Here is a 23,325-nt window from a genome sequence, read left to right on the forward strand (position 1 = left end):
CACATTGCACACGTTAAACATAAGATAGAGTATGAGTACAATAGAATGGATAGTCATGATCGCTAAACTTTAATGTTGTTTGGAAAATAGCTCTTGGTGTATTTGTTGCCTATGATCACGTTTGTAGTTTGTAATGCATCGTAATCCATTTGCAAGGCATCTAGTAATCACTGCGCAATTGTGCAACGAGACTTTCTGTGCAGACTGTCTTGTTTTTGGCCTGCATATTAAAACCCTAGGCCACCCGAGGACCTCTCTGACCTACTTTTGCACCTTTCCTATTTTAGAGTGGACAGTGACAAGAATGAGAAAGGAGCGAGATAGAGAAGACAACAATTTCCAACAATGATACCCGACTGCACTTTTATGACGGTGGGTCATGAAAAGCATCTTAGAAGCCATACAATGTTACGTGTTTAGATGGTTCATCTTGTGCTTACTAATAGATGCTCAGACATGATGAAATGACCCAGTATCACAATTGCACCGTGGCAAATTTAAAATTGATTTATTTGGGCTGACTAGTCAAATTGCCGCACTGTAATGCTGAATAAATGACAGCTGCTACTTGAGGGAGTGTATGCTGTATGGATAAAGTGGTGTTGCCATGGTAATAGTGACTGTCCTCCTGCGGATGGCCTCAGTGCAAGGCTGAAATGAAAATGAGACATCACTTTCCTTTTCACTGGATGTGACAAGCAGTCAGAACTGGGACACCTTCGGTTACATTGTGAATGGAGCTGGAGTGGCAGGTCAGCAAGTCAGCTCAGTCTCTGCAGACACAAACACACAATGAGACAAGCGGGAGCAGAGAACATGCTGCAGCTTTGATACCCTCGCGCCAGATTCCAAATATTTATTGACAATGGCACTTCATTTCATGGCCCATTAGCAGACTGCTAAATGACTGAATTTATTGGTGAGAACTTAGAGAGCATGAATGGAAGTGTACATGTAGGGCTATGAGGAGGAGGCAGAGAACGACAGAGAGATTACAGGCCACGAATACTAAAAAAAAGAAAAAGAAACAAACTTTAAAAACAACTATGATGTTCATTGCAGCCTTCTGTCTCCATTTAATTCATTTAAGTGTTAGATACATATTTCGGAAAAGAACAAATATTTGAAGCAGTCTTGAGATTTTATCATGACCAAGATCATATCTTTGATGAGGTTTTCCGTCTGTGTCGATCCAGAAGACAGTTAACCATTTCATTTAAATTGACCTTGACGGTTTTGTTGATACCATTTTATGCCAACCACATATCGGAACAGGAAGAACAATGAAATGCTCATCCACTAAATGACTGACGTGACATAATTAGTCTTTTGATATACTTTTTGTGAATCATTTTCCAAAGTTGTGATTTTTTTCTGATATGAAAGATCTGGCTTGGCTCAATAAAATACAAACAAAAACACACATTTTGAAAAAACATCCATCCGTCTATCCGTCCATTATCCGAACTGCTTATCCTCCCAATCAGTATGTTCCACATGTGGGTTTTTGATGACCTAAACATCCGGGTAACTTACGTATTTATAGAGGAGGGCACTCCGTCAAGTACTGACAGAAAGGTCCATCAATCAGTCATTGGCAATGGGTGCCATTTTGCTTGCGAACGACAAATTACGGGAAACTTAAAAAAAAAAAAATTCTTTCGATTGTATTTTGTAATCAATTACTTCCGGTTTGGGTCACGTATTCCACTGTTGGAAAGAATCCTTCTGAGACTGTTAGAGCAATTTGATCAAGAGGAGTGAGCCAATATACCTGCTGAGAGGCACACAAGTCTCCAAAATAAAATGACCTAAGTGTATCCAGTGCTTCAAAAGGTTGTACAACAAAATACAGTATTAAAATTTGCACAATAAAATTTCTAATTTTAAGTTTCAAGATTTATTTGTATGTCAGTAAAATGTGTACAAACTGAGTCAATAAATGGAAGACATCGCTGATAGTTTCAGAACAATATCTACAGTGCAAAACATTTTTGTATCCTTTTATATAAATTATGAGCCGTTGCCCAGCACTGTAAACATCTTGTAAATGACATATCAAATTGATTACGTCAGTCCAAGATAAATCTTTGTTTGGTGGTGGTGTGCTGGATCCCTGTTTATAAGCTTTTAGCTTCAGAGGGAGTCCATTTTTCACATTGTAAACGCAGTATTTTGTTTGCATACAACATTATGTGTGTGTGAAAATAAACACTTCAAATCAAAACAATTTACGTCTGAGCAGTGGCATGTGCAGATAGCCAAAGAACTCATTGAGGGCAGGTATTAAAATAAAGAGTACGTCAGAGTAGAGTTGCATTAAAGAAACTGGACTGGGTATATTTTTTTGTCTCTTCTGGAGTCAAAAATGCATCTGTACAAGATATGCAAATGGATCATTATTTAAAAAAATAGTGAGACCGAATGGCTTCTCTGGCCATATATTCCTATATCAGGGTGTTATGACAGCTGTAGTATCCCAGGTTGGTGTCTCACACTGCATCAACATAATCTGCCAGTGGGACTGCCTAAAATATAAAAGGCAATGATGTTAAAAATTTCTTTGGGAGGTCATTAGCACAGCTAAGCGTGTCCTAATGTGCGGAACATGCAAAACACCTTCTATGTGCCATCACGACCGTGCCACTTAGTGAATCAGAAGGTAATGATCATTGTGGAGCCCCTCCCCCTTCAGAAAGGTGCAAGACATACCTGAAAGCTCAAATTGGATGTCAGCAAGTCAGATAAAGAGTTTGAGGCACAGGAACCCGTCAATGCGCACCATCAGCAGATCAAGACTAACGCCTGACAGTGGGTGACAGAAATATGTGAGGAGACAGAGATAACATACACTGCCTTGCCTCCCTGAGATTGTTCCCCATATCATAAGACTGGGATGTTACTTCCCACTCTGGACGGGAGTATTGGTCTCTAACTCTCTTCCGAAGCAATATCATCAAATAATCAAAAAACAACACATCAGGGCAGCACGATGGCCTCACAGTGCAGATGTCGTGGGATCAATTCCGGCACCGGCCTTCCTGTGTGGAGTTTGCATGTTTGCCCGGTCCCTGCGTGGGTTTCCTCCCACATTCAAAAGCATGCATGGCAGGTTGATTGGACACTCGAAATTGCCCCTAGGTATGAGTGTGAGCGCGGATGGTCGTTAGTCTATGTGTGCCCTGCGATTGGCTGGGTGTTGTTCAGGGTGTACCTCGCCTACTGCCCGAAGGTAGCTGGGATAGGTTCCAGCACCCCCGGTGACCCTAGTGAGGAGAAGCGGTACAGATAAAGGATGGATAGAGGGATGAATAAACCATAAAAAAAGGGGGCTTTTCAAGCCTCAAAGCCTACCCATTCATGTCGTCGGGGATTTGATCTGAAAAACGAAGTAGTGAAAAGGCCAGGTGATGCTTGTGATGGAAAAATGCAGCTTCAAATCTGCTTCAAGCCGGTTGTTGTATTTTTTTACTCCTCTAGGTGGCACTCTCAGTTTAATATTGGTCCTCAGGCACACTGTCATTTCTTAATCACCTTCATTTCAACCAGTGCTTCTCAATTATTTTATGTTACACCCCACCTAAAGGGGAGAAAACAATTTGCGCCCCCACCCCACCACCCACTCTCTGCCGCAACTATAAATAATACAATTTTTGTTGCAAAACAAACCTTCACCGTAGAATTAATACTCTCTGCGCACAAATTTGAAGCTTCATTTTCCCATTACTAGGGAATGCTACGACTGTCTAAGAACCTGACTATGTCCCCACAACTTTTCAGAGTAAAGAAACTAATAGAAAAAATTGTCATCCTGGTGAGAAGTCTGATGCTGTTGCAAACAGTCCTCAGTGGACGAGAATCCAGTTGAAAACTGAAGATGCTTATTGGTTCCACCCGTCTAAAAAAAAGGAAGATGAGTTCTTGCATTTCTCCTTGTCCTGATCGGCCTCATCTAGCTCCATCTGTGGGATGTAAAAAAAGAAGACAAAGGTGCAATTGTTTGAAAACATGAACCATCAAACAGTCTGTTAACCTTGGCAAATTAAAAGAAGCAAATTGAAGATGCGCACAACACTTATGCATTTGATGCAGTTCTTCTGAGCTTATGTTGTTCTTTTTGTTACTGCTTTTCACTCGAAAAGGCTGTGAACTGTTTTCAAATTATTTAATAGATATTGGCGGCACGGTGGCCAACTCTTTTTGAGAAAATGTCTGTACAAGTGAAATCAAAGTTGGACCCTTTAAGTGCTAATTATTATAATGTACACCTTTTTAAAATCAAGATAATTATACATTCTTATTTAGTTCTGTTTTCACTCCCAAATACCATATTTGCGCAACCACAAGGCACACTTTAAAGTCCCAAATTTTCCCCAGCACACTGGAAGCGCCTTGTCACGAGACGAGCCTTTTCCATGGACTGTGCAACTCTCTCAATCATCGAACCTGATCACGTTGGAGGATTGCAGAGCGCATGTTAGCGCACCCTGCTGGACTAAATCTGAGAAATCTATGATTCGAATTGACTTGACAAATACACTTTGTGAACACGTTTTTGGGTGAAGGTGCAAGGGAAAGCTGGACAAAGTGGCAGCTGTTGTCATGACCCGTGTCGGTCATGTCAGGTGTTTTTGTTATTGTTTTTGTCACGTTCCTTTTCCCATGCCATGTGTGTTTGTTTTGTCAGCTGAGTGGGGCGTTTCCCCTCAGCACTCGTTCCTCACCAGCCACGCACCTGTTCCCCGTTACCGTCACACACCTGATCCCCATCTGCTCACTTAATGACTGGACTATTTGAACACCTCATCCCGACAGCTCGGCGTCGGAACATTACTCCCTTTACGGACTGTCACGGCCACTCTCATTCTTGCCCTCGCCCTCGCCCTCGCCCTCGCCCTCGCCCTCGCCCTCGCCCTCGCCCTCGCCCTCGCCCTCGCCCTCGCCCTCGCCCTCGCCCTCGCCCTCGCTCATGCCCATGCTCATGCCCACAATCCCCAGTGTTTGTCACGTCCTTGTTACTTGTCATTTTTTGTTCTGTTTAGTCACGTTTAGTTTGTCTTTGTCATTTTGCACCCTGCCACGTTTGTTTGTCAACGCCCCGTTGTCTGTCCTCGTTTGATTAATTTAATAAATTGCGTTTAGTTTACCCTTTGCCCTGCTTCCTCGCATTCTGGGTCCACCTCCTCCTCGCCGACCGGCGATCCAACCCTGACAGCTGTCCACAATATCTGTCTTATCATTCATGTTATTGCAAGCAAGAAACATGACAGGTTTAGACAACAGACTGCAAAAAAAAAACAAAAAAAAACATACTGCTCAAAGCACACCTCTCTCTCGCATCTCTCTAACCAGCCGTCTGATTGGCTGAGGCTGAGGCTCCCATGATGCATCAGAGCTGTTTTTGTGTTCTTTTTATTTCTTTTGGGCGTATGAATGGCATGAGAGATACATGTTTTGTATTAATTTTATTTCTCTGTTTCATTGTTTGCCTGTATGCGGTTCAGAGATATTGTTGGATTTGATTTAAAACCGTGACTCTAAGGAGTCTGGTGACCAGTGAAATCCCTCCCCTGACTTCACCTAACGGATGAGTTACTATCCCATCCCCTACTAGTTGAAGGGGTCGTTAGTGGCTGTCATTCCTTAAGTGTTTGGTTGCCGACATGCACGAGTTAGCATACATGCACGAGTTAGCATACGTGCGCACGCTCAGTCCACCTATCACAAACATAAAAAGCCACCTCGGCTGGTGTTGAGCCCTTTGATTCAGGGGGCTTTTGTCCGAATGCGGTAGTTATAGAAATTTGAGTTCAACTGAGTGTACGGCATCCAAGTTGTTTTTCATTTTCTTTTACCTACAAAAGTTCTTTGCACTGCTTCTTGGAGGATACAAATATTTCACAGGGGGTACAATATTGTATGATATATAATCTCATGATCTAGAATAATATATGCAGACTAAATAAGATTGATTAGAAATTATAAGGTGTAATATTTATAATACCATAGCAGCACAATGGATTCTTTACAGCACAAACAAAGGGCACCATTTCCAACCCATTTGGGCCCCAAAGCTTGACTGCAGTATCAACTTTCCACCAGTAGAGGGTACTAATAGAGTCATCATTAGGAGTTTGAACGCTGTTCACAGGTGGATGGAGACTGAAAACGTCTGCGTGGAAGATGCTGAGGCGGAGATTCTGTCTCAACCTATTTTTGGAGCCTAATGATTCCGGTTTTATATGATTTACCAGCCTTACAAAGTTGGGAACAACCAGCAGATCAAGTTGGCTTAGTATTTATAGTAGAAAAAAAATACAAATTTGAAACACTATTTTCAGTATGTGTACAATATTCGAATATATGTTGGTTATTTACCACATGGTATTGTTTTCCTACAGATACCTCCATACCATTTACCTGGGCATTCGGAGTCGCCAGAGTGCTGAGACAGACAGGTGGCGTTACCACTGGAGGATGATCTATGAGTTTGCAGATGTGAGCATGCTGCATCTGCTGGCCACCTTTCTAGAGAGTGCTCCACAGTTGGTGCTGCAATTGTGCATCATCATACAGACACACAAACTTCAGGCTGTGCAAGGTAAGAGAATTCAAGTTAGATCAAGTGTGTGTAGCAGATGCAATCAGTTACAAGCGCGAGTGCCATAGAAAAAACTCTTTACTGCTAAAATGGGACGAAATGAACCCCCAGTTGAATAAGCAAGCAATACGGCATCCCATGCACACACCTGTCTTTCATCAAGTCAAATACAACTGTAGTCGGTTCGCCCCTGACTACCAAATTTTACTTAGTAATCAAATTTAGAGTACATTTCATTTATAATACTTCATCATCATCATCATCATCACATTCTGTACTTCACTTTATGGAAAATGGGAGATTCAAGGTATGTATTGTTGAATATGTTTTTCCACCCAACAATTGCATGTATAAATAGTTGATAGTAATTATAATTGCCATACTAATCTCTCCATCAACAATTGTGCCACTATGTATCAAAATTCTGGCCATTGTTTTGTCATCAATTCAGTTGTTTTCTATTTGTATCCAATGCAAAGCTGTATAAGTTGTGTTATAGTAGAGTACATTGTCACATTAGTGGTGATCCAAAACATAAATTTACACCATCAACTCTAAAGACTCAGACAGCTCAGCTCCCTACCTATTTGGCACTGGACTGCTTTGACCTCTATATAGTGCCTGGATTAGTAGCTGTCTACAGCTCTGAGCAACATTCAGTAGAGGATACACATGCAGGCCAGTACAAGTCTAGGTCACGACTATATCAACACTGCTGCGGGCTCGACTTGGTTTTGGTATTTTGGCTGAGGCACCCAGTTTGACACAGTTAAAAACAGGCATTGTGTGCCATGGTGGGCGTGAACAGACGGAACTTGATTTACTGCCAATATCTTATTCCGTTTAAAATTGGCGTGTGAGAGCCGCTGTCCTTTAGAATTTAGAATTAAGTTTTGAGTTAAGTTAAGAGTAGCTACAGGAGGTTAAAGCATGCAAAGTGTATTTACAAAGAACTGCAAGCAGACCGCCATGGGGTGGCTGATGTAAAGTTGGTTAGGGAAATCACAGAACTGTGAGGTGGGTACTTGGAGAACTCCTTCGGCCCCAATTGTTTGTGTTTGTGTCTTCTGCCCGTGTAATCTAAATTATGACTACAAATGTTTACTCGCAATAAACGTTGGGCTGCAATTCAAATGAGTAAATAAATAGTGAATACAAAGTAAATAAAGTCAATACAAAGTGAAAATTACACATGTTCAAAATAATTGTTTAACTTTGGAAAAAAAAACATTTTAATTTTGTGTCATAACGGTGTTTCACAATTGTACTTTTAGTGCTCCTCGTGGAACTTTGTGTGTTAGTATAAAAAAAAATTGACTTTGGCCATTGAGATTTTTTTGGAGACCGCTTTTTTTCTCTTCCTTTAGGGGTCATTCTCTGATTTTTTTCTTCTTTAACTCAACTTCCACACTAAGGTCCTCTTTGAAATTGAATTTTGCCTCAGAAATTTTCTTTCCTATTCTATCCGATCGAGATGAATGATGAAGTACTTGGAGAACAGGATCATTCCAAGTATACAAATGCTTAGGAAAGGTGCCTAGGTGCAACCTTTAAGTCTTGTTTAGCAGCAGTTAGTCCAGCTCAACCTTTCCGAAAGGATATTAGACACAATTTTTTACAACAGCAACCTTTAAAGCAACTGGACACAAATGTAGTTGATAGATGACTCTAAGACGCATGAATTTCACGCTAAAAAAAAACAAACACTAATTTAAAATAGGAATCAAACTTTTTTCCTTTTGTCACAAGCCCTGAGCAACTGTAATGTCATTTTCAGTTGTTAGCAAGTCGCAACATGGCCACGGTGATCAACATGGTCCTGAGACTAAAAACGGTTGGATTTTATGCCGTATTTAGACTCGTGGGCCTGCATAAAGAATAATATTGTAAAGAAAATTTGAAGGTTGACTTCCCCTTTACTGTTGAAATCCCGACGTTCCAAGAGTTTCTGGAAGCTACATCCCCAAACCTTGGACAATTGTAAAATCAATGAAAAACATCATCAGTGATCCGTTACAAACACAATTAGTTTGTCTTTTTCATTCCATTATAAAGCTAATATTCTGCAGGTAAATTCTGCAAACGAATGTAGACCACATGATGTGTCAAACTCAAGGCCCGGGGGCCAGATGTGGCCCGCGACCTCATTTTATGTGGCCCACGAAGGGAAAATCATGTGCTTCAACTTGCTGCTTCTAGCACATTTTCTTCACTTTTAACAACATTGAAATATGAGATAATAACGGCCCTCTGAGGGAAACCAGAACCACGATGTGGCCCGTTCACAAAAATGACTTTGACACCTCTGATGGAGACCAACAAAGGTGCCGTAAAGGTTATAAGATTGGACCTTCTGAATAGGCACTGATCCTGACTCTCTCTTTGCTTTTTTGTCTCTGTATGGTCTATTACTGCCTGGATGCCGACATGTATGGCGATGGCGACATTTGCATGTAATTCTGTTGTATGTTGCCAATGATGAAATTAACCCACATTTGGCAGGTTGTCAAGTTTTAATTATTGTATAAGTGATCAGTTAAGTCATTATGTTAGGAAAACCATCTGTACTTGTATTGCACAACTTTTTAACAAACAATTTGTAAACAGCTTTCACGAAAAATGGAATAATAGCAACAATAACATTTATCCAAGAATTTTAATATATATAAGAGAGTGCAAAACAAAGTCCAGACACACAGTTATCTCTTACTCTTTCACAGAGGTCATGTCATACACTAGATAACTCAATCTGATTGAGGATTGAAGCGACAATCTCCAGATTTGGAGACGGCTGGGAGTTTTGGCTCTGTGACTTATGGGGCGTATATTGCTGGGATCTCCAAAATGAGCTAAAAAAAGTGTTGCTTTGGAGGTAAGGGTTTGCACCTGACACCAATAATGTACTAACAGACCATAACCGTGGCGAGGCTCAGGTGTAGAGTCGCTGTCTCCCAACGTTGAGGTCTACCGCAGGTGTGGGCAAACTGCGGCCAGGGGGCCACATACTCGTTAAACGTTTTAATCCGGCCCGCCGTACTTGAAAAAAATTAAATGAATAAACCTTGTTAATGTTTTATTTTCTAATTACTGTGGTTTTTCAAAGACATGTTGTAATGCTTTTGTTCACTTTCATTTCAAATTAAATGTATTTATTTTCTCCGATGAGGTCAGGTTACCAAAACATTCCATCCATCTGCTTCTGGTCAAATTTTAGAACCCATTGTGGCCCGCCAATCAAAATGTTTGCCCACCCCCGCTCTACCGCATTGAGCTTCTTTGTGTATGAAATGTGTGTACAAGATTTTAAATTTCATGAACTTGTAAAATCTGCAAAAAAAACGCTCAAATGTATTTAGAATTTGAATAGAATTTGAGTGAAAAAAACTTTACTTTTTCAAGTAAACATATTTTGATCCTTTTGAGGTTCCTCATCTCCAATTTTTTGCTGTACTTTCTTCTCTCGACATGAGTACCTCTCATCAGTCCATCGAGTGACTCTTGGGGCCTCTCCAGTAAATAAAATCTCAAAGGACTAATCGAAGGCTCAGAGGGGATTGAGCCTTTTTTGTTGTGGGTCCCTCTCTTTCAAATGACCTCCCACTAAATGTTAGGCAAGCCCCTCGTTTCCCATCTTTAAAACTCAACATTCATTGGCTTTTGTGAGACTTGATTTTTGTTTGTTTGTTTGTTTTACTGTTTTTGTGCTTTTTATTGTCATCATTATTAATTTGTTCTCTTGCTTGTTGTTCTATGACTGACTTTTGCTCCATGTGCAGCATTTGTCTTAAAGTGTTTCATAAATACAGTGGAGTTGCGTTGAGTGTTTAATTGAACATGATTTTTTTAGTCTTAAGCGTTAAACTCAAGCGTCTGTGTTGTCTGTTAACTACATCGGTGCTCTGTTGCTTTGCATATTGCTGCCTTAAAAAATGGTGGGTAATATCTTTGCTACATACCTTTGCTATAGGTGAATAAAAGGTTGCATCTAGGCAAGTAGTTTGAACGTAGAGTAGAGTTTGAACGATCCTGCAGGTACTTCATCATCTCATCATAAACCAGTGTTTCTCAATTAGTTTCTGTTACGCCCCCCCCCCCTCGCTAGAAGAAAACAATTCGCGCCCCCCCCACCACCACCCAATTTCCGACGCAACTATAGATAATAGGATTTTCGTTGCAAAACAAGCTTACAACGTAGAGTTAATACTCGCTGCGCACAATGGGCTAGGAGAGCGCCACTGCCAACTACTGGAGTGGATGTACAATTACACATCATTGGAGTGGAAAAGAACATGTTCCCCAGGGTCAAACACGTCCCTCTCAGCAGGGGGGCCCGCCCCACTAATTGAGAAGCACTGTCCAAGGCCAAAACGAGACTCGAAAGTGGCCCGAGGCCTCTGCTGCAGTGTGTGCACGCTTGTTATTTAGGCAACTAATGAAGCCTTAACCATGTGTTTGCCCCCTGGTGGTTGGCAGACTTCTGGTTGAGAAAGTGCTTGATTAGATACGCAGCAAAGCACGCATTTTAAATGTAAATACGCAGATGATCGGGTTAATTCAATAGTGGCAGCCAAAAGGCTGATGGCAATTAAAATTTCATTAATTGTGCAGCCCAGAATCACAGTATCATGAATTTTAAAAATGTAAAGATCTGGCACAGGCTGAAAAAAAACAGTCTTTTGGAAGTATCAGTGAACCAATTGCGGCCAATGAGACAGATACAACGCAACAGGAAGTTTAAGGGTGCTTAATCACAAACAGCACACAGTCATATTGGTTTCATTTGTCTCTTCATTCACCCATCTATTTTCTATATTGCTTGTCCTCATTATGGTTGCTGTTGAACTGGAGCCGGACTGGTTGCCTGTCAGTCACAGGGTATTGTCAAAAAAAGCACTGACATGCATGTTTACACTTTTAGGACTATGAGGTGTCTTCAATGGATCGATGAAACATGCATACATTATATACATGCCCAAAAATGTGCGCAGTATCCTACGAGCAACGGAAACGGGAATAATTAACAATTAGAAATAATCAGGACAATTGTTTCTTTTTCTTCTCTTTATTTGATATATAGGGATCATTTAGCCAAAAGGAACATGGCTGATATAAAGCAACAGCAATTTAACGGGAACACAAACTACAACCAAAACACAGACACGATCTTTTAAAACAGCAGAATACACAAAACTAATAACCCTACAGGTATTACATGTAGTTGTTGGTTTTTTGAAAATGTTTAAATGAGCTGTGCGAGATCGACTCTCTCATGTTTTCCAAGCAGCAAAACAGACCCCAGAGCCAAGTAAGTTGTAACGATGAAAAGCACGATATTTCTAAATCTAGATCAAATGATTTGTGACAGTTCATTTACTGTGATTATGTTTTCATGTAAAAAAATATCTCTGGCCTGGTTAATTTACCCAACAGAAACTCTCAGTCTTAGGCAAGTAATCATTCGTTGTCATTAATCCTAGTTATGCGCATTGTTGGATATAAAACACACAATGCTTAAATCCTATTAAAAGCCTGTATTGTGATGGAAAAAACCCATTCGTATCTGCACGAAATGCCACCAGTAGATGTAAATAAGTTTCTTGCTGTCATTTTCATGGTGGAGTCATCCCTTGAGGGGCCTCTTATTCAGAGTTTAACACAGTTTGACTGATGGGAAAATACTTCATTGTTTGTGATGTGAAGAAACAGTCTAGCCTCAAGTGTTTGTGTGAGGCAACTCCCGAACCAATCTGTCTGGGAAACAATGTCTGTGTTGCGTAATGTGACACTCAAGTGAAATGTGTTTGTGTGTCAGGTATGACAGCAGCAGCCTCCCTGGTCTCCCTGGCCTGGGCCCTGGCCTCCTATCAGAAGGCCCTGCGAGAGTCTCGGGATGACAAGAAGCCCATCACCTACCTGGCTGTCATCATTCAGTTCTGCTGGCACTTCTTCACCATCGCAGCGAGGGTCATCACCTTTGCCCTCTTTGCGTCCGTGTTCCAACTCTACTTTGGCATCTTCATTGTGCTACACTGGTGCATCATGACCTTCTGGATTGTCCACTGTGAGACAGACTTCTGCATCAGCAAGTGGGAAGAAATTGTGTTTGACATGGTGGTGGGAATTATCTACATCTTTTCCTGGTTCAATGTCAAGGAGGGACGGACAAGGTAAGAAAGATGCTGATGAATATTCTCAAAACTCATTTATTATTTTGTTTAATACTTTTTGCTTTTGTTGTCAGTATTGAGAGTTCATAGTGTGAGTCAGTGACAAGTATTGGCATCCAAATTTATTTCTGTTTTGCCACAACTTGTCAAAGTGTTTATGAGATGTTTATTAACTTGTTGTCGTGTCATCCGAAGTAGTGCAGTTTCAAAAGAGGAAAGGACAAGTGAAATGATGGAATGTTTATTTACAGCAGGCGGGAAAAACGAGTAAAAAGGCAAATCAAGATTGGCAATCAAAATACAAGCAAAATGTACCAACTGGTTTTAAACAATCAAGTGGTCTGAGGCTGGCTAAAGTGGATCAGATGCTAATTGGATCTAAAAATAAGACTAAATTATGCATGCACAAACTCAAGGTGCCGAGAGGGCAGACTTGACAGGAGCCCGGAACGTCCAGAAACTTGTGCTCGCGCACAACGTTGGCAGGATGTCCATCGATCACACAAGGGGAACAAAGGGTTTGACAAAACAAGATTTATCTGAGGAACATGGAAAGTGGGCTTAACACAGAAGCGGTCAGGATCTTAAAATGTGCAGCACAAGATTCAACAGGGTCGAATCTGAAAGGGGCCAACTAATTTCCTTTTTCTGCAAAGTAAAAACGGCTGCCAGGGTTCCATCCATCCATTGTCTGAACCGCTTCTACTCACTAGGGTCGCAGGGGGGTGCTGGAGCCAATCCCAGCTATCGTCGAGCAGTCGGTTGTGGTTACACCCTGGACTTGTTGCCAGCCAATCGCAGGACACACATAGACAAACAACCATCCGCCCTCACGCTCATACCAAGGGGCATGAGTGTCAATCAACCTGCCATGGAGGGAACCCACGCAGGCACAGGCAGAACATGCAAACTGCACACAGGAAGGCCAATCAAACCCACGACCTATGCACTGTGAGGCCATCGTGCTAACCAGTCGTCCACCGTGCCGCCGCTACCAGAGTTATACGCCATAATTGCCACATTGCCGCAGTGCCGTCCGCACGGGCGGTGACCGGGATAGAGGACTTTATACTGCCTTACACTACAATATGAGAAGGCCTACTAATTTTTGCTGATTTGGAATGATATGCAGGATAAACATAATACCTCAATATTAAAATTGTGAGTGAGTTGATCAAACCATTTGTTGTTGGATTTGGATTGTGGATTTTTTATGCATGCATTGCAAAATTCATTCTCAAAAATGTATATATTAGGAAGAGGTATTTTGCACATTTGCACATATTTTTGTCACGCATTTGGTTTGGAAGTGCATTGAAGATGACCATCCCTTGTTTCAGCCTGATCAAAAAGTAAAATTCTTGGGGCAGAAATATACTGGATGAGGGCAAGGGAGAACATTTGGCTTCTTAATTAATAATAATAACACATTTTTGTCTTCATCTTGTGTTGTTACACAGGTGTCGTCTTTTCATCTACTACCTTGTGATACTGGTGGAGAATACAGCTCTCAGCGCATTGTGGTATATCTACCGCTCACCTCACCCTACTGACTCGTTTGCGGTGCCAGCACTCTGCGTCATCTTCAGCAGTTTCCTCACAGGGGTGGTTTTCTTGCTCATGTACTATGCTTTTTTCCATCCTAATGGGCCACGTTTTGGACACTCGCCAAGCTGCCAGCGCCTTGACCTGGATGCCACTGCTCAGTTCTCCACACTACCATCCGAGGGTGGCACCAATTCTCTGCGGTCCAACCGGGGCGCCACCACAACATTGGAGCGTGACGCTTCGAAATACATGGAAAGGGATGGCTGCATGCCAGTGTTTCAGGTGCGACCCACCGTGCCATCCACTCCATCGTCTCGTGCGCCTCGCCTTGATGAGACCGTCATCAAGATTGATCTCTGTCGGAACCGCTACCCAGCCTGGGAGCGCCACGTCCTCGATCGCAGTATACGCAAGGCAATTTTGGCCATAGACTGCTCGCTGACTCCTCCACGGCTGCAGTATAAAGATGATGCCCTGGTACAAGAAAGGTTGGAGTATGAAACCACATTATAGTGCTCTCAAAATCCACGCAGCAGCCAGAATCGGCAAAACAGACACGGGCAATAACATGTTACGACCGTACTCGTCTCATCTCTCCCTTCTTTCTTCGTCAACTCAGTGACCTTCCAACGTAAATTTGCCCTGCTGACTCCGATCAGAGGAGAGGTGAAGCTCGTCGCTATCTCCTGTTGTGTTTTTACGCGTTTGTTTTTTGTTTTTATTTTTACTTGGGCTCATCAGGGAAATCCCGTTTGGTATAAGAAAAATGCAGATTTACAGAGTGCTTAAAAACTCAAACTCCCAAGAGGCTGATGTACTGTTTGTTGCAGGTGGCTTGGATTAAGGTCAACAAATTCAGAAGGGATGTTCATGACCCTCCAGGATCCGAGTTTGAAGTCATCAGATGTTACACGTGCATCCCTAAATGACACTTGAATTTCAAAAAAAGATTCCTGTTTCAGAATTACGAGGAAAAACTTAAAAAAAGTGATGTATGTCTTACTGTGCAGTTGACCTCTTGTTAGAGAGTTCTGATGAGCTGATGGTGTGTACACATCACATCAATTTGACGACACTATCTGTTCCCTTTCCTAGTGCCAAAACGTTTTCTTATGGAGCGCTTCACGGATGGCAAAGTTGGCTCTCTATGAGTGCAGACTGAATCATTCTGGTCCACATTGGCAGAAGGTGAAATACTTGAAGACAAAGGATAAAGTAGCATTTATTCCCAGTTGTCAAACCTGGCTGAGAAAAAGGGTAGAACAAAAAGGAACCACTGTCAAGTTGGACACGCACGTTCACAGCCTGCGTCTCGCCAACTCACCGATTGCCATGAAATCAAAAAAACCTCCCTGGCAGCTCAAGTCCACAATACGCAGCACGGTCTCTCACGGTTAGCTGAGATGAACTTCCACCTGTTGATGTAGTGAAGGGGAGCAGGTGCAGAAGAAATGAGGACTGTGTCAGATGCCATTTGAAAGGAAATGACAGGTGCGCAGCATCCAAAAGAGACAGCCGGGAAGGAGAGGAAGAGAGCGCTCGCAACGCCAAATCAAAGCAACCAGGATGAACAATACGCCAATACAACATGCAGCATTTTCTTACTTTTTCAGATCAGTCGTGGGTATTGAAGTCACCGTGATTCTTGTTCTGTATGTACAGTATCGTGCAAAAGTCTTAGATCACTCACCACTGGAGATGTTTTAGTAATTGTTATACGCTGTTGTATACGACAGTGTTGATGAGTAAATCGCAAGCCTCAGCCAAGGCCAAACTGTGAACAAAAAGGACTGCACTTTAATTAGTATCACCACCAAAATCCAAAATTATCCCTCGGTCTTCAAGCCTTCTCAAATTTTCATTGAATTTGGTTGGCTCTTTTTTTTTTTTCTTTAAATCGTCTTTAAAATAAAGGTCATCACAACAATGAAGAAAAAGGTGGCCTAAGACTTTGCACAATATTGTGTGCGCGCGCGTGTGGGGGTGTGTGTGTGTGTGTGTGTGCACAAATTTGTGGTAAATATCCAATGTATGCAGATATACTGTATATGTATAAATTCTGTACATTCATCTCTCATGACTTGCCATTGCCCCTTGTTGCATTGAACGGAATTCCCGGATGGTGCCCCTTACTTGTACAGACTAAGAGAGCCCTTAAAAGTACAACCAATTCTCAGAGCGCGACCACAATCCACTTGCTTGAGCAGGTTGTCCCTCACTCCCTCTGTGATCATTTTGGAAACGGAATACATCTTCCAGTGTCAAACTTATGCCATGACAAATCTGAAACACAAATGAGGTTAGAATTTATATTACACTACTCGTGTGAAAATGTAACGCACATCTCTAATATTTTCACCAGTCGTTTGAAATAACAAAGTACTGCAGACAAAATGAAGAGGTAAGCAGACTGCACATTTCCACCTCTTCGCTAACTATTCCAACGTAAAAATCTACAAGTACATTTCAGGGAATCACACAATGCAATGTCATTTAGTCAAATTCAGCCCTTACGCAAAGTAGCTTCCAGTTTGTTTTTTGTTTTTAATATGTACAATGTGTATTATATTTTTCCAAGAAAAAGAGAAAAGCACAACACAAGGCAATTGGATAATCAGAAAGTGACTTTTGATTTGTTAAATGACATGAACCGAGCAAAAGGTTGGATCATTTCAGTCTGTATTTAAATATGTAACAATGCCATTGTCCAAGACACGCAATTGAAGATGTGCACTCAGCATGGACCAGGTTCGTTAAAAAGCAATTCTTTGTATTCCACCTTAAAAAGGCAAGACAGATGAAGATGGCTGTATTTTTCTTTTCATTTTACTTGCTAACAATGCGAATTGTATTTTCCTTCCTCACATTTTCCTTCCTGAGTCTTGAATCTTTTCTCCGTGGTTGCTTCCCAATTCTGTTTTTTCGTTGAAAATTCCGAGACATTCTAGTAGGTATGAGTGGACAAATTGCACATTTCAGCATTTTCTTAAACAAATGAGTGAAAACTGAAGCCAGCATATAGAGTTGAAACACATTTGATTTGCTTTCACAAACAACTTTCGCTTGTTTGTGTGTGCTGTAGTGTTGAGGTGGGCACATTAGTCAAAAGCTTCTGCAACATTTTTTTAGCCTTTTAGTTCAAATGTAGCTTTCACGTAATTGGAGGTTTTGTTTTTATTGGTTTAAAAACAAACAAATGGTAACAGCTGCTAAAGTGGTTAGAAACAGACAAAAGCAAAAATAGGAAAGGAGCACAAGATTCCAGATGGCACAAACGCAACTTTTCACCTCAGAAGCTCATATTCAGCTTTTTTGGGGGGCATCACGTTCGGGGAATCGGAAATCAGCTGTTACTAGAGGAAGTACAAAACACAGACAGTCCCATATTCGCAAGACAATTGATTTGATGTGATAGTACATTAACATGAAGACTTTACACAGATCTGATCGGCTGGATCGGATCAACAGATATTTAGCATTTTATGCAAAATTTGTGATTGGTTGCATTGTGGTAGTTTGCTGATCGATCAACTCTGCAAAATAAGACGTTACAGCAAACACATTCCTGTTCACTCCCCAGATGTTTTCTGCTGCCACGGATCCAAGGTTTCTCAGCATATACAGTCGGATTAAAACAAATAATGATTCAAATACGGTATTTTAAAATTGTGTTACTTTCGGGAGTCAGGTAGACCCATTCATTATTTTCTATGTATTGAATATAATCATTTTGGAGGGATTATTTTTATGGTTTCATTTTAAATATTTTCCCCCCAAATGCATTTCAATGGCCGTCATTTATGCGAAGTTTTGGCTATTCTTGGCGGGCTCAACTGTACAGTAAATAAACCTAGATAGAATGGTGCATCTTCTGATTGGTTATATATATATATACATAGTGCCTCTGTCATCGCCATGGTGACCCCAGATTGGCCAACTCAGTAGTATACAACTCAGTATTTATTTGTTACCTTTTGTTTTGCACTTCAGCTAATTTACCGTTGATGCAAATTTTACTGATGCTGACTTCTTAAATGTCCAAACAATTATACATCCATCTAAACTAGTTTTCTATTTAAATTTGGTATTGCTTAATTTTGGCTCATTAAACTTCAGTTTTAAAAGTAAATTGCATTTGAAAACGCTAGGAAGAATTCATTCCTTCCTCAAATGGAATCAATTTGTGGTGTATGATGTCCTTTGAGAAGTTCGACACTTAATCATCCACCACGAGCATCCGTAATCTCAACATGCCAGTTCACAGTAAAGAGGAATGAGGCAGTGTAAAAATAAAATCATTGTCATCTGAATACTTTCCTCTGTACCACTTGTGTTAAAACATACTTAAAGCAACAACTGTATTTCTAAGTGCACAGTTCTAGTTCTAATTCAAAAATAAAAAAATCCGTGCAAAGTTCTGCATTTAAAATCCATCAGTGGTCAGTAGTTGTTTCTTAGAGGCTGAGATGGGAGGCTAAATTAAGTTTGGAGCAGAACGATAGTAGATGAGGGTTGCCCAAGTCCAATCCTGAAGAGCTCATCAGCAAGGACTGAGAAGCCTGATAATAATCCCGATCATTTGAATAAGGTGTATTGGAAAAGGAAGATATCTAAAATGGGCTGGATTGGGGCTGTCGAGGTCTGCACTTGGCCAGCCCCACAGTAGTGCTCAAATCCTGTTCGTTTTCTTTTGTTGTTTATTTCGGTATTCCCTTTATCAGTTGGTATCACTGATGCTATCCATTTTCCAATTACCTAAGAAAAAGGCTAAAAACATTTGACAGTGTATTGATAAACTTTGGATCCAATTACAAAGACATGAGACAATGTCAATGTGGCCGTCATAAACAACTACCATTTTTATCTGTCAGTCCTGTGTGCGAAGCGCCCACGTAAATAGAACTGACGCTCTTTGACTCTAGGCAGTGCTTCTCAATTATTTTCTGTTACCCCCCCCCCCAGCAAGAAGAAAACAATTCGCGCCCCAGTCACCACCACCCACTCTTCGCCGCAACTATAAATAATAGCACTTTCGTTGCAAAAAAAACTTACACCGTAGAGTTAATACTCGCTGCGCGCAAGGGGCAAGGAGCGCGCCACTGCCAACTACTGGAGAGGATGTGCAATTACACTATATTGTAGTATGGCGGAAAAAAAGCATGTTCCCCAGGGTCACACATGCCCCCCTCTGCTACGCACCGCGCCCCCCGGGGAGGGGCGCCCCACTATTTGAGAAGCACTGACTTGGCTTAATTAAGCAAAAGCCTAATTTTAGGTTGAAGGCTCGGTAGCGGTTAGCTGGTGCGGATATCCTCCGACTTGGCGAGAGACAGGCAACACCATACAGGTTGCCAGTCAATTGCAGGACACGTTTTGGCAAACAAACATCTACACCCATGCACAATTCAGAGTCTTCAATTTATCGAACACTCGTGCATGGAAAGTGTGACAAAGCTGGAATACCAAAGAAAAGCCACACAAGCAGAGAGAGAACATTTCCTGTGTTGGATTTCAATAGATTGTACCGACAATAATATTGGTGTCCTTTTGTTCCTCTTCTGTCCAGAAAAGCTGTGTGTGCAGTTTGTGTGATTTAGGCTATTCGCGGATCAGATCTAACACCATTTTGGAACTGGCGTCCTATAATGAACACCTGGCTTCAGAAGCGGTTGATGCTCATGCAGTTAATACAGAAGGCATTGAAGAATCATTGTTGATTTGTTTTATCAGAGGGCGAGCAGGTTTCATCTCATAGATGTTGTTTTGTTGTTTTTTTTTCAAAGTGGAATGGATGCATGATTTGCAGTTACCTTCTCCATATTGTGAATTTCCCATTGACTCGAAGCTACCTCGATGCATTCAGTTGATGAGTACGTCCACATCTTCATCACATGACAGCACGTATTTGCTGCTGATGTTGCATTTCATTGTAATGTCAATATCAATGCTTATTGTGCATACACTAAACTTGTGCCAACCTACAACTTCCCAGTCATAGACAATTGAAGTATGATAGGTGTCTGGAAGGGTTTTTCAATGTTGCATTTCACTGAAAAAAAAAAAATCATTGATGAATTGTGACCATGAATTTGAGCCAGCGTGGGTGTGTTTCCATAATGCAGAGTATCAACAATCTTTGTTGAGGCTGGCATGACCGCAGTAGAAAACGTCTACTTATGCCACTTGCTGTTGGCTAGTGTTAGAGTTGGTTAGTTGGATATGGCATGGAAAAGAGCCTATTTTAGTCTATAAAAAAATAAATAAATAAATTAGGTGCTGTCATCAAAAGAATAAGATAAAAACAGTATAACAAGTTAAAGGTCAAAAGACTATACCCTTGATCACAACTTCACAAGGCATTTCTTCTTAGTTTTTCCCTTGAGAAAAGCATTTTTGATTTTTTTTTTTTTATCTTCTCACAGAACATTGTTTAATTTTATTTGTCCGACCTGAACTACAATGAACATATTTTAAGCTAGAGTGAATTTATATTAGGTGCGTGAATATATTTTAGCAACAAAGGGGTGAAAATAAAAATTCACTTTAACAATGTATGTCACATTTTTGCCAGACCGTTTGTGTGTCTATGAGGATGGATAAATGTAACTATTTGCAAATTATTTGTGTGGACAGCAGATAGTGTGCAAACAAATGTGGCCTCCAACTTGGAAGCTCTTTTTAGTGCCAATGCGGCAATTTAGAAATGAAGTGGAGATCGAGGTTGGAGATAAATTGCTAAAAACAATTTGATAGCACCCAACTTCCATTGCTGTAGCGTGATTATCCTCTCTTGACACAGGAACAGGCCTGCTAAAACCAGAATGAAGTGAACGACTGGCTTAGTTTGGATGTGCAGCAACACCATTTTTAGATCATTCAGCACCCGGCTAAATGGTGGAAACAAGTTATTTATCCTGTCACACACTTGTATGAGCATCTGTTCAAGTGTCTGTGTAGACAGTTGGATGTTACCACGGATGACGGATATGGGAAATGATTTTAGAGCTTAACTGTAAATAAACATATGCAAAATGTACATGTTTAAAAATAGAACATTCCTCTCTTGAGTTCTGACTGTGAAGGGTGATTTTTGAGGTTTGACGCCAATAGGATGGCTGTAACTATGACAATATAAAGTACTTCAGAGAATAAAACAATACATGTGGTGTATGTGGTGTGTTCAAACAAAAAAACAAACGTTACAAATGTTTACGAAAAAATGGTAAGTTGCATTGTGTGATAAAAGTCTGAAGTGCGAAAATGTGGGTCGGAATGTGTTCAATGGATGAAGAATTCGTTAAATAAAAAAAATTTAAAAATCCAGTGATAAAGATCAATACATTTTTGTACATATGGATTTTTTTTGGGGGGGGGTTATTTGAATATAATGCAACACAAACTACCAAAATTCATTTAATAAAGTACACTGTGGTCATATTGATGGTCATTTTTTGGCTTTTATCAATTCTATTCTACATTTCTACTTCAGTGATTTTTTTTCCTATAACTGTCATACTTCCATTATAACTCTTAACTTGGCTTTTTCTGTGGATATTAAACTCACCAAATATATATACTTTTATTTACTCCACTACTGATTGGAAAAGCATCTTTTGTGAGAAGGCTTATTTGTACAAACAGATTGAAATAAAAAAAAAACTATTTTGAATCAGACTCTTGAAATGAGGTAGCTGAATAGATGGCATTTGACACCCAGTGGAAAATGAATGAAAATCATCCACTAAATGCAAACAAGCAGATGAGACTAAAGGCATGGGTGAAAAAAAACCACAAGTGGTTTGAGAGAACTGATTTGCTGATATGAGAAGAATTGACAAGACCAGGTGGTGACAAAGACAAAAGCAAACAGGGAAGGCATGAACAGCACATGTAGCACATTTCACTCCAGAGTGCCTTAATAATTATACATTTTTTATTGTAGCTTGACTTCAATTATGATGAACATCTGTTGAATGAGCCAAAACATAGTCTGGAGAATTGGCACTCTTAAAACTTGAGTCAGCAGGAGCACAGGAGACTCACAAGATGTAGGCCAAAATGCGAGTTGATTTTGGAGGTACAAGGATTCTCCCCCGCCGACACCAGTGATTTGTGGGTTACATACACGCACGTAAAAACGCAGATAAAGAACAAGGGTGGTGAGGCACACCGGACCCTGCTTCCACACTATGTAGGCAGTCTCTAGACTATAGGCTAATATCATCAAATTGTATAGTTCACAAAATGAATACAAACTCACAAACAACTTAATACAAGTGTGTTTGATGTCACTTCAAAAATAAACTGAGAAGAGGTAAGCAGTCTTAGTGTGTTGACGTGATGAGCAAATGAGGCTTCTCTGTTCAACATTGGGCTGGCTGAGCATTTCTTAAACCAACAGCGCCCTCTAGAGGAGTCAAAAAATAAGACTGGCTCATGAAGCAAATTTGAAGCTTCATTTTTGCAACACTGGTGTTGTATATGTTATTATAGAATAACTGTAAATATTTTTGGTATATCTTTGTGATGTAAAATGGCCTAAATCGTGATGAAAGATTACTTCCATATCGCCCAGCACCAGTGCCAGCTACATCAGTAACTGGGGAAAGACAATTGTCCTATTAAAAGGACTCAAAACATTTATTGAGGACTGTGATCAAGCTAGACATTCTTTGCTACGAGTAATCTCTATGGCACAGTTAAAAAAAAAGGGCGGCACGGTGGCCGACTGGTTAGCACGACGACCTCACAGTGAGAGACATCATCGGGCGTGGGTTCGATCCCTTTGGCCATCCTGTGTGGAGTTTGCATGTTCTCCCCGTGCTTGCGTGGGTTTCCTCCGAGTACTCCGGTTTCCTCCCACATTCCAAAAACATGCATGGCAGGCTGATTGGACACTCTAAATTGCCCCTAGGTATGAGTGTGAGCGCGGATGGTTGTTCGTCTCTGTGTGCCCTGCAATTGGCTGGCAACCAGTTCAGGGTGTCCCCCGCCTACTGCCCGACGATA

The 23,325-nt window shown here is 40.9% G+C and overlaps 1 protein-coding gene across 1 annotated transcript in view; it reads left to right on the forward strand.

Annotated features, from left to right (window-relative positions):
* Nucleotides 1–21,655, forward strand: part of xkr4 (XK related 4) — a 29,729-nt gene extending 8,074 nt beyond the window's left edge. Inside the window, exons 2-4 of the mRNA XM_088311171.1 lie at nt 6,402–6,601; nt 12,414–12,768; nt 14,229–21,655. Of these exons, the coding sequence (XP_088167297.1) occupies nt 6,402–6,601; nt 12,414–12,768; nt 14,229–14,829 (1,156 nt within the window). The 3' untranslated portion in view covers nt 14,830–21,655. The remainder of the gene's footprint in view (nt 1–6,401; nt 6,602–12,413; nt 12,769–14,228) is intronic.
* The last annotated feature ends 1,670 nt before the right edge of the window (nt 21,656–23,325 follow it).

The sequence above is a fragment of the Idiotropiscis lumnitzeri genome, chromosome 12 (genome assembly GCF_059441095.1).
Source record: "Idiotropiscis lumnitzeri isolate Australia: NSW breed Sydney's pygmy pipehorse chromosome 12, RoL_Ilum_1.0, whole genome shotgun sequence".
NCBI lineage: Eukaryota > Metazoa > Chordata > Actinopteri > Syngnathiformes > Syngnathidae > Idiotropiscis > Idiotropiscis lumnitzeri.